Source organism: Geotrypetes seraphini, chromosome 2 (genome assembly GCF_902459505.1).
Source record: "Geotrypetes seraphini chromosome 2, aGeoSer1.1, whole genome shotgun sequence".
Taxonomy (NCBI): domain Eukaryota; kingdom Metazoa; phylum Chordata; class Amphibia; order Gymnophiona; family Dermophiidae; genus Geotrypetes; species Geotrypetes seraphini.
Genome location: NC_047085.1, coordinates 509,465,716 through 509,478,645, shown reverse-complemented (window position 1 = coordinate 509,478,645; position 12,930 = coordinate 509,465,716). Strand labels below are relative to the sequence as shown.

At 42.4% G+C, this 12,930-nt stretch overlaps 1 protein-coding gene across 1 annotated transcript in view; it reads left to right on the top strand.

Annotated features, from left to right (window-relative positions):
• LOC117354625 (zinc finger protein 493-like) overlaps positions 1 to 12,930 on the top strand; it is a 106,537-nt gene that overhangs the window by 35,327 nt on the left and 58,280 nt on the right. The window contains exon 4 of the mRNA XM_033932433.1: positions 7,183 to 7,422. Within this exon, the coding sequence (XP_033788324.1) occupies positions 7,183 to 7,422 (240 nt within the window). The remainder of the gene's footprint in view (positions 1 to 7,182; positions 7,423 to 12,930) is intronic.

Genomic DNA, 12,930 nt, shown 5'->3' with positions numbered 1-12,930 from the left:
AAACTTCTGAGCCAACACAATGCCTACATACAGAAAGACATTAACACCTTTTCTAGTGCCTAGAGAGATACAAAGTTTGAAGCCAATTGAATGTCTGCTCGTAATGGGGACAGGATTCCACCAAAAAAAAGAGTGGGATTGCGATTTTGGTGTAATGGGGTTTGGGCTTGGTCATTGACCAGGTATATAGGGATCCTCATGGGAGATGTCTAGCATTGAGAGGGACTCTACAGGGGCAGAGGGTGACGATTGTGAATATATATGGACCTAATGTTGATCAGGTAGCGTTTTATTGTACGTTACAGGATGAGCTATTACCGTTCATTCAGGGGGTGGTGTTTCTGGGGGTGTGGATTTTAATGTGATCCCAGATGGGCGATTGGATCATTCCAAGGGAGGTAGAGGTTCTTCTCGGGGGAATACTCGAGCTTTTCGGGTATTTATGCAAACTTTGAGGTTGGTGGACTGTTGGCGCATGGGACCCAGCGTAATTATACCCATCATGCTCAACAAACTTATACCAGGATAGATGGGCTCTGGGTTCATAGGAATCAATGGGGAAAGATAAAGCAGGCTGAGATTGGGGGCATTCAGGTTTCGGACCATGCACCGGTGTCGGTGGAGTGTGCAGGGGTGGTGGCGGGGGGAGGTACCCGATACTGGAGACTTAATGATTTGTTGCTCAATGTGGAAGCGGAGATCCTTCAAAGTTTGTTTGGAGTTTAATGATACAGGGGAGGTGTCTGATGGGATTCTTTGGGATGCCTTGAAATCTGTCTTGCGGGGTGTTTCATTAAGTGGGGAGCTCGATTTAAGTAGCAGCAAACTCAGACTCAGCTATGCTTACGTGAACACTTGCTTTCTTTAGAATTGTTGCATAAGCGATCTCTGGACCCTCAGACGCTGGCACGGTTACGTCAGGTACGGGGTGATCTATCACAGCTCCAAATGGAAGAATACAATCACGTATGTGAGTGCTTTCAGTCCTATCTGTAGTGCACAATTGGCATGCTACATTAAAATAAAGCAGGCAAGATCTCTATTACAGCAATTCGAGATAGTGGTAGGACGGTGCAGGTTACGGATAAGGGTATTGGTAACTCTTTTTTGGAATATTACTGTCACCTGTACAGCGCTGATGGGGCCGGGAAAAAGGTGTACATAGCTTTTTGGATAGGGTTTGTTTACCTGAGCTGTCCTCTGATGACTGAGCGCAGCTCAATGGGCCGGTCACATTGGGGGAAGTTTTGGGTGTAATTAGGGCTGCTAAGCCTGGCAAATCACCGGGGTTAGACGGGTATACGAGCTGTTTTTATAAGAAATTTGGAGCACAGGTGGCCCCACTGTTGGTACATATAGTGAATGGGGTCAAGGCAGGGGGGTCGCTTATTAGGCACCATGGGGGGAGGCAGGTATTGCGATTCTTTTGAAACCAGGGGGGGACTTGCTAAGTTGCAGTTCCTATAGACCTATTTCCCTTTTGAATGTGGATGCTAAAATAATTGCAAAATTCCTCGCTATATGTTTGGGTAAGTTGCTCCCCAGTTTGATTCATATGGATCAATCTGGCTTTATACAACTGCGGCAGGTGTGCGATAACATCCAACGAACTCTGCATTTGATGTGGCAAGTGCGGCGGGGATGGGATCCAGTGGTCTTGATGGCGGTAGACGCTGAGAAAGCTTTTGATCGGGTGTCGTGGGAATTCTTGTGGGCGGTTATGGGGAAGGTGGGATTGGGGAGGACCTTTTGTAAGTGGGTCCGCGCGCTCTATCATGAGCCCCGGGCGTGTCTTAGGATTAATCAGACATATACAGATTTGTTTTCTAGAGCGCGCGGTTCTCGGCAGGGCCGCCCGCTTTCCCCATTGCTCTTTGCTTTGTCCATAGAACCGTTGGCACTCTTGATCCGGAATCACCCTCATTTGAAGGGGATTTTGGTAGATGGTATTGAACATCGTGTAGCTCTCTTTGCGGATGATAACCTTTTGTATATGGTGGATCCCGAACGTACAGTGGAGCACCTGTTACAAATTTTTGAGGATTATGGGAGCGCATCTGGTTTTAAGATCAATTTAGATAAGACTGAAATGATGAATCTTACTTTAGGGGAGACCCAGGTTCTTGATCTCCAGGGTCGGTTTCCTTTTAAATGGGCGTCCAAGGGTATTAAATATTTAGGTATTTGCCCATGGAATCAGATTGTTTATATGAGGCTAATTATCGGTTATCCAGAAGAGTCGGCATGGGCTTTGGCAATCACTACATACCTGGAATGTTATTGCTCAGAAACTGGCTATTTAGATGGATGAAAGGACTTTGGGCAGGATTCACTAAAGGCCCGAAATCTATCCGATTCGTGTCCTATCCGTTTCCGAGTCATTGTAGCAGATCGATTCAGTAAAGCTTGTCCATGCAAATGGTCCAATCGTTAACACGCTGTTATTAGCGCTGAAACATTGATCGACACGCGTGCGCACTGTCTCCTTGTTGGTTTTAAAGCACATAACGCATGCGCTAGCTCTTTAGGACTTCACTGCGTAGAAATGGGGCGTGGTTTAATCGCGGACATCATTAGCGGGCTCCAAATGCGCCTACTGCAAAGCATGGTTGTCGTGAAAAAGGCAATATAAGGAAAATGCGCTGTTGAATGCACTGGGATCACGCGCTGTTATATACAGCCTATGAATCCCAGGAGGCTGTGTGGCTCTATCTGCCGTGAAGCACATAGCAACCACTAGCGACACCCTGATGTCACATGCATGCGACAATCCAGCTGGAAGGAAGGGGAGGGTTAGCTGGCCCTTAAAAGTTATTTTTGATTTTGTGTTTTTTTGGTATTTGGTATAAATATTTGAAATGTACAATGCGCAAGAAGAGCACGGGGTTTTAATCCGTGATTTTCTCGCCATGCGCATTATAAATCCGAGATTCACTCTCGCGCTCGCTATGTGCATTCTAAAAAAAAAACAAAAAACTTTCTAACGCTTATGTACATGAAAGTTTACATATATTTGAAAGTTTAGATATATTTTGGATTTTTTGAGGGGTAGATATATATATCTTTAACGGGGTTCTTAACATGCATGCATCAGTTGCTAGACAGAAATAGTGGGTGAGGATGTAAACGACTGGTCCTCAGCAGTCGTAACTTTTTGGAACGGAAAGGCCAGTCGGTTTGGACGAAATGGTTTCATGAATTGACGCGTTAAGAAATTTACTTGCCTTTTTACTCATTTGCATACACAGATCGGATAGGGTGTGGACGGGGTCTGGAGGAAGGTTAGTGAATCGAGCCAGAGTTGGAAAGTGAGCACAAACTGAGCGGTAAACGATCGGTTTGCTTAGTGAATCCAGCCCTTTGATTCTATAGTACTTTTCTGCTGTTGGGGTGGGGGGTGGTCCTCTTATCCTCTTATGTGGTTGTTATCACTGTTAAGGATGTTACTGAATTTTGTGTACACAGCGGTGATGGTTTACCGCAGATTTCACATGTGTTATTTTGGTTGTCTTTGATGCTGTTTATTTGTTTAAAAATTTAATAAACATTTAAATATTTAAAAATAAATAAATAAAATTGTGGAACACATAGACAAGCATGATTTAATGAGACGGAGTCAGCATGGGTTCAGCCGAGGGAAATCTTGCCTCACAAAATTGCTTGACTTCTTTGAAGGTGTGAATAAACATGTGGATAAAGATGAGCCGGTTGATATAGTATATCTAGATTTTCAGAAAGCTTTTGATAAAGTTCCTCACGAGAGGCTCCTGAGAAAATTAAAGTGTTTTGGGATAGGTGGCAAAGTTCAGTTGTGGATTAGGAATTGGTTATCAGATAGAAAACAGAGGGTAGGGTTAAATGGACATTTTTCTCAATGGAGGAGAGTAAACAGTGGAGTGCCGCAGGGTCTGTACTGGGACCGGTGCTATTTAATTTATTTATAAATGATCTGGAAATTGGAACGACGAGTGAGGTGATTAAGTTTGCAGATGACTCTAAACTGTTCAAAGTTGTTAAAACAAAACCAGAGAGAATTGACCCTAAGGAATCCACAGAGAAAAGAGTCCAGAGGAAACCAAAAAAACACTTTGGAGTGACGATGTTCCTGAGATGGACATTATTGAAAATTTAAAAGTACCATAAGGTACAATTATGCAATCCACATGAAAATAAAATAATCCACATAAAAACCTAAAGGACCTAGTCCACTGAAAGCGAGGACCCAACATGGCCTGCGTTTCGACAAGATAGTTGTCTTCAAGTCCTATGGTGGTAGATACGAGGAATAGTATGTAATATGCCTGGCTGGCTTGGAAGTTCCTCTCTGACGTAAGAATTGACATCAGAGGTGAAGTCTTGTGAGTCCGGCGCTTGTACATTCCTGGTCTGGCTCGTGGAAGCAGGGAGAAATCGGCATGGTGGCTTAGGGGGTAGGGAAAGAATCGGGGAAGTGGAGAAATTGGCACGATGGCTTGGGGGGGCAAGGGGAGAGAGAAAGAAAGAGAGACAGAAAAGGGGAGGGGCAGAAAGAAAAAAATATTGGATTTATAGTCAGAAGAAGGAAGTGCAAACAGAGACTCATGAAATCACCAGACAAAAAGGTAGGAAAAATGATTTTATTTTCAGTTTAGTGATCAAAATGTGTCTGTTTTAAGAATTTATATCTGCTGTCTATATTTTGCACTATGGCCCCCTTTTACTAAACCGTAATAGCGTTTTTTAGCGCAGGGAGCCTATGAGCATCGAGAGCAGCACAGGGCATTCAGTGCATCTCCCTGCTCTAAAAACCAGTATTGCGATTTAGTAAAAAGGGAGGGAGTATATTTGTCTATTTTTGTATAGTTGTTCCTGAGGTGACATTGCATAGAATCGTCTGCCTTGACCTCTTTGAAAACCCGCGGAATATAAATGATAATTAACATTTTCTCTGCATACAGTTTGCTTTGTGTTTTTTAAAACATTTTATTGTTGGTAGATCATTTTGACTTGGTCATTTTAAAAGTAGCTCGCAAGCCCAAAAAGTGTGGGCACTCCTGCTGTAGAGCCATTTCTTGTATGACTGGATGAGCTATATTTATCTTTTTTTTTAGTTGTTTAAATTCATGCAGAAATAAATGGCTAGATTGAACCTAATGACTTCATTAATGCCTTTCCCTTTTTTAAACCTCTATACCATATGAAAGAGGGCAAATACTTCTTAAATTTAGTAAAAATATTCTGGCACAATTGTCAAATCTTAAAAAAGGAAGTCATATTTAGCATTGGAAAATAATAATAATTAACTAATAAAAATAGTATACATTTAGGGCTCCTTTTACTAAGTTACGATAGTGGTTTTAGTGTGTGCTTAGCGAGCGGAGGAATTGCCATGCGCGCTAGATGCTAACGCCAGCATTGAGTTGGCGCTAGTTTTCCCACATAGCGCAGGGGTTTGTGCGCGCTAAAAATGCTAGCGCATCTTAGTAAAAGAAGGGGTTAATTTTCCCCACCACCAAATTTCCCCATCCCGCCCCACCCGACTATTTTTTCATGCCACCCGGCTGGAAAAAATTTCTAGGGAGAACACTGAAATGGATCGATTTTTCACTCTGTCAAAAATTACAAAGAATAGGGAACACTCGATGAAGTTACAGGGAAATACTTTTTAAAACCAATTGGAGGAAATTTTTTTTCACTTAGAGAATAGTTAAGCTCTGGAACGCGTTGCCAGAGGATGTGGTAAGTCTATTATTGAGAAAGATACGGGGGAAGCCACTGCTTGCCCTGTATCATAGAAACATAGAAAAATGACGGCAGATAAGGGCCATAGCCCATCAAGTCTGCCCACTTCACAGACCCATCCCCCTGAGTCTGCTCTCCTGGAGATCCCTCTCCTAATGACCCATCCTTAACTCCACCCTCTTAAGGATCCCACATGGGCATCCCATTTACCCTTAAAATCTGGCACGCTGTTGGCCTCGATTACCTGTATTGGAAGCTTGTTCCAATGATCAACCACTCTTTCGGTGAAGAAATACTTTCTGGTGTCCCCATGAAATTTCCCGCCCCTGAGTTTAAGCGGATGCCCTCTTGTGGCTGAGGGTCCCTGGAGGAGGAAAATATCTTCTTCCACCTCGATACGCCCGGAGATGTATTTAAAATGTCTCAATCATGTCTCCCCTCTCCCTACGTTCCTCGAGAGAGTAGAGCCGCAGCTTGTTCAGCCTCTTTTCGTATGAGAGATCCTTGAGCCCCGAGACCATCCTGGTGGCCATCCGCTGAACTGACTCTGCTCTTAGCACATCTTTACGGTAATGTGGCAGGGATTATTGCTATTCCTTGGGTTTTGGCCTGATACTTGTGACTTGGATTGGCCACCATGAGAACAGGCTACTGGGCTTGATGGACCATGGGTCTGACCCATTAAGACCATTCTTATGTTCTCATGTAACTCTATTCATCATATACTGTATACTACCATATCAGACCATAAATGCATTACTTGCAATCCCATTACATAAACACCAAAAAAGAATGCAAAGAGTAACCCTCTCTTCCCCTCCCCACAGGACCACATTACAATACGTGGGATCTAGTGATTTTTGTGAAGGAGTAGGATTGAGCCCCAGCAATTTTTGGCCTTCTCAGCTCAACTCTCAAAATGGCTGTCATGATCTCGTATGCTGTCTCATGAGATTGGTGCCAGAGGTTGGGCAGCCATTTGAGATCATAGCCAGCATGGGTAGGAGTGACTGGGGAATCACTCCTACCTTGACTACAACTCTAGACCACCAGGGTTTGTGAAATAGCCCCAAGGGGGGTATCTGCAGGAACAAGGGAGTGGCAGCTGCTTCTATTCAGAGGGGAGAAAGACGGATGGAGCAGGACAAAGCATAAATGTTGGCCTCCATTGAAAATGCATGTTCCGTTTCGGCCATAGAATTTTGGAATAAACCAAAATTAGGCAGAAAAAGGATTTTGGGCGGTTTGATTAGTTTCTACTCATGCCATTTCCAATAAACATTTTGTCATTTCAGAAACCTGCAGTGTTTTTAGAAGAACACTTCAGCAAATAGTTTTCAATTAAGAAAGTTCCATTTGATTCCACACATAGAAAACCCACTGTAAGATAACCAGTCCACCTCTTAGATACCACCACTGTCTTCTGGGACATAATTAATACCTTCTGTTTATATCCAACAGATCATCAGAACAGAGAAAAGAAGCAAGGAGAAGATCCTGTAGAAATAAAACAAGTCCAAAGACAATCGGGAAACGTCTGTGAGAATATTTCCCAGGGAATTAAGAGGATTAACACAAAGAATTGTAAGCAGGAATCAAAGGAGCATGAAGACCCTACAGGAGACTCAAGGGATGGAGACCTAACAGAGAGACCCTTCCAAATTAATAGTAGTGATAAAGTGACTTCTGAAGTCCACCATGGTAAGAGAAAAGGAAAAACACACCACAAAGAATTTACATGTATTAAATATAAGAGGAGCTTTCCCTTGATTTCAGAACTCCAAAGGCACAAAAGCAAACATAAAAATGAGAAACTAGATACTTTCACTGAGTGTAATAAAAGCTTCACTCAACTTTCAACTCTAAAAATTCACCAACAAACCCACACAGCAGTCAAACCATTTACATGTCCTGAGTGTAATAAAAGTTTTACTCATGTTTCAGGCTTAAAAAGACACCAGATTATCCACATGGAAGACAAACCACATGCATGTACTGAGTGTAATAAAAGCTTCGTTTGGCTTTCAGAACTAAAAATTCACCAGAGGATCCATACTGGAGACAAACCATATACATGTACTGAGTGTAATAAAAGCTTCACTCACCTTTCAAATCTAAAACGTCATCAAATGATTCACACGGGAAACAAACCATTTTCATGTACTGAATGTAATAAAAGCTTCACTCGGCTTTCAGAGCTAAAAAGACACCAGAGGATCCATACAGGAGAGAAACCATTTACATGTACCGAGTGTAATAAAAGCTTCACTCGGCTTTCAGAGCTAAAAGGGCACCAGGGGATTCATACAGGAGAAAACCCATTTACATGTACCGAGTGTAATAAAAGCTTCACTCGGCTTTCAGAGCTAAAATTTCACCACAAGATCCATACAGGAGAGAAACCATTTACGTGTACCGAGTGTAATAAAAGCTTCACTCAACTTTCAACTCTAAAAATTCACCAGCAAACCCACACAGCAGTCAAACCATTTATATGTACTGAGTGTAATAAAAGCTTCGCTTGGCTTTCAGAGCTAAAACGCCATCAACTGATTCACACGGGAAACAAACCATTTACATGTACTGAGTGTAATAAAAGCTTCACTCAACTTTCAGTGCTAAAACGTCATCAATATGATTCACACGGGAAACAAACCATTTACATGTACCGAGTGTAATAAAAGTTTCACTTGGCTTTCAGTTCTAAAAAGACACCAGATGATCCATACAGGAGAAAAACCATTTACATGTACCGAGTGTAATAAAAGCTTCCCTCGGCTTTCAGAGCTAAAAGGGCACCAGGGGATTCATACAGGAGAAAACCCATTTACATGTACCGAGTGTAATAAAAGCTTCACTCGGCTTTCAGAGCTAAAATTTCACCACAGGATCCATACAGGAGAGAAACTATTTACGTGTACCGAGTGTAATAAAAGCTTCACTCGGGTTTCAGAGCTAAAAAGACACCAGAGGATCCATACAGGAGAGAAACCATTTACATGCACTGAATGTAATAAAAGCTTCACTCATCTTTCAGTGCTAAAACTTCATCAAATGATTCACACGGGAAACAAACCATTTACATGTACTGAGTGTAATAAAAGCTTCACTCAGCTTTCAAAGCTAAAACGTCATCAAATGATTCACACGGGAAACAAACCATTTACATGTACCGAGTGTAATAAAAGCTTCACTCGGCTTTCAGAGCTAAAAAGACACCAGAGGATCCATACAGGAGAGAAACCATTTACATGTACTGAGTGTAATAAAAGCTTCATTCAGCTTTCAGTGCTAAAACGTCATCAAATGATTCACACGGGAAACAAACCATTTACATGCACTGAATGTAATAAAAGCTTCACTCAGCTTTCAGTGCTAAAACTTCATCAAATGATTCACACGGGAAACAAACCATTTACATGTACTGAGTGTAATAAAAGCTTCACTCAGCTTAAAGTGCTAAAACGTCATCAAATGATTCACACGGGAAACAATCCATTTACATGTACTGAGTGTAATAAAAGCTTCACTCGGCTTTCACATCTAAAAAGACACCAAATGATTCACACGGGAAACAAACCATTTACATGTACTGAGTGTAATAAAAGCTTCACTCAGCTTTCAGTGCTAAAATATCATCAAATGATTCACACGGGAAACAAACCATTTACATGTGCTGCGTGTAATAAAAGCTTCAGTCGGCTTTCACATCTAAAACGTCATGAAATGATTCATACGGGAGACAAACCATTTAGATGTACAGAGTGTAATAAGAGCTTCAATCGGTTTTCAGAGCTAAAAATTCATCTGAGGATCCATACAGGAGAAAAACCATTTACATGTAGCAAATGTAATAAAAGCTTCACTCAGCTTTCAGAGCTAAAAATTCACCAGATGATCCATACAGGAGAAAAACCATTTATATGTACCAAATGTAATAAAAACTTCACTCAGCTTTCAGAGCTAAAAATTCACATGAGGATCCATACAGGAGAAAAACCATTTACATGTACTGAGTGTAATAAAAGCTTCACTTGGCTTTCAGAGCTAAAACTTCACCACAGGATCCATACAGGAGAAAAACCATTTACATGTACCAAGTGTAATAAAAGCTTCACATGGTTTTCCAATCTAAAACGTCATCAAATGATTCACATGAGAAACAAACCATTTACATGTACTGAGTGTAATAAAAGCTTCACTCAGCTTTTAGAGCTAAAAATTCACCACAGGATCCATACAGGAGAAAAACCATTTACATGTACTGAGTGTAATAAAAGCTTCACTTGGCTTTCAGAGCTAAAACTTCACCACAGGATCCATACAGGAGAAAAACCATTTACATGTACCGAGTGTAATAAAAGCTTCACATGGATTTCGAATCTAAAACGTCATCAAATGATTCACATGGGAAACAAACCATTTACATGTACCGAGTGTAATAAAAGCTTCACTCTGCTTTCATATCTAAAACGACATGAAATTATTCACACGGGAGACAAATCATTTACATGTACTAAGTGTAATAAAATCTTCAGTCGCCTTTCAGAGCTAAAACTTCATCAAATGATTCACACAGGAAAAAAACCATTTACATGTACTGAGTGTAATAAAAGCTTCACTCAGCTTTCAGTGCTAAAATATCATGAAATGATTCACACAGGAAACAAACCATTTACATGTACTGAGTGTAATAAAAGCTTCAGTCGGCTTTCACATCTAAAACGTCATCAAATGAGTCACATGGGAGAAAAACCATTTACATGTACCGAGTGTATTTAAAGCTTCACTTACTAGCCTTTGGAGGTGAGCCGGGAGACAGCGCTTTGCAGCGCTTGCTGTGCACAATATATGGATAGATTTCTGTCCTCTCCTGCGTCGCCGATGTCCACCCGCACTCAACAAAAGGATCGGGACCGCCGCAGCACGGCGCTGACAAAATGGCGCCGGTCACCTCCACAGCCGCGATTCAGCAAATAGCGCTGGAGGCAGCTGACGGCCCTTACTCAAGCAGCAACAGTGGCAATGCAGCCCAGCATAGAAAAACTTTCTGAACAGCTCCAAAAGCTTGCAAATCTACTTATGGAGACAACTAGCCGCACCACAGCGCTGGAGACCCGGGTTTCCAGCGTCGAGGATACACAGCAGGCACATGACACCACGTTACAGGAACTGCAGGCTCTGACCCAAAAACAAGCAGAAAGACTGGATGATCTTGAAAATAGATACAGAAGATCTAACTTACATTTTTTGGGGATTCCGGAAACAGTACCCGGTCCTAAGCTCCTGCAGGTGCTGGAGGCTGGGCTGACCCTTGATGGAGGGCCTGGGGCCTATTCGACTGGAGAGAGCACACCGGCTAGGCCGAGAACAAGCAAGAGAGGCGAGGCCTCGCATGGTAATAGCCAAACTTTTAAACTATAACCATAAAGTGGAAATCTTGCGCAAATATAAACAACTTCGGGAGACTTTAGCATTTGAGGAGTCTGAGGTGCGCATTTTCCAGGACTACTCTGTGGCCTTAACCGAGCGCAGGAAGCAATTCTACCCACTTTGCTCCTCTTTGGCTGAAAAAAAATACGCTTTCTCTTTTTATATCCAGCCACTTTGAAAATTTACCATCAGGGACGCTGGCAGGTATTTGAGGCCGCGGCTGAGGCGGCCCTTTATGTGAACACTCAGGTGTTGCCCCAGTCGGACCTTACATGAGAGAGCACATGGTGTGCTTCCTTGTTTGTCACATGCTCCTGTGTGCCTCTGACATTGTGGATGCACCGGGATCTCCTGGTTTGGGGGAAGCCTGGATCTCAGATAATATGGCTGTTACTTGCTATTCTGGTTTAAGTTTGTTTACAATTTTGTGTTTTTTCTTGTTCTAGTTCAGAAATTGATATACTGTATATTTGAGCTCATCCTAACGTTCATTTGCTCTGCAGCTTCTCTTATGACTATTGTATTTACTGTATGGGAACTCGGGGCCCGGATTGGCATTGTTTTGTGATCTTTCACACCTTTGGGACCGCCTAGGGCGAATCTGAGGCTGTGACCACAACCATGCAATTGGGGAGAAGGTTGGGAAGGGAGGGGGGTTGGGGTTCCAGGGGGGGGGAGTCCTTGGCCTACGTGGTTGCTGCTGGTATTCTTTCGATTATTGGGAAGGGTGGGATCAGACCCTGCTGCAAAACTCCTGCACCTGACATTTACCATGGTACTGGTGCTGCTCGGGCAGGTCCTGAGCGTCATGTGGCTGCCCTGGGTATGGCTGGGAACCCGGGGTGGATTTTTTTCCGCACTTAGCATTTTATATGTTTGTACTAGCCCTTTTTATACCTGCTGGCTAACACTTTGAGAATAGTATCCTGGAATGTTTCGGGCATGATGTAGGCAGCTGTCCAGGCCTACCTCGGTAATGAGACCTCGAACGCTATATACTGGTTTCAATAAGTATATATTTATTTAGCCAATCAATAACAGCTTACAGGAATAAATCATTTAGCATATAGCATAACAGAAAGGTGATCTCCAGGCCTAGAGATCCTCTGATGTCTGTTCTGACCTCTCCCTTCTAAAGGCCTGGTTTTTATACATTTCTTAGTGGCCAACACCACGTTGGTCTACATCACATGATACATCCTTATTGGTTATTTACCTATGCACTACTGCCTAGTTACCTTCCTTTATTGGCTGGTTGACCTGCGTCATGTTATATGTTCACTCTGTTTTCCGTAAGACCTACCTTTTTCCCCGAAATGCCTGTTTCCCCACCATATTAGTATTTCCGAGCACAAGCCCCCCTCCCAACTGCAAACATCTCTGATACTTTCTATTAGATGATATTTCTTGTGAATTCTCTCTTCTGAGATTTCTGCCTTCTGACCATGGTCTGTTTATCTCTTCATGGTATCTGGCTGGGTGGGCCTTGGTGTAAAACCACAGCTAACCCACAGCCTCAGGACCTGTTGCTTTTTCTCTAGTTTTATTTCTACAGTAGCTAATTGAACTTATAAAACAGCGTATTTTTCCATCTTTGCATGCTCTTTAGTCAATGGTGAAATATCTTTCCATAGTTAATCTACTGTTTCTATCATCTGCAGAGATAGATAAGGTAGATGTCAGTTGCAGGGGGTGAGGGCAGTTTTTCTATAAAGAGAAAAGTGATCTTTGTCTTTTTCCCATCCCCCTTCACCTGGTTTAATAATGTCAGGACTT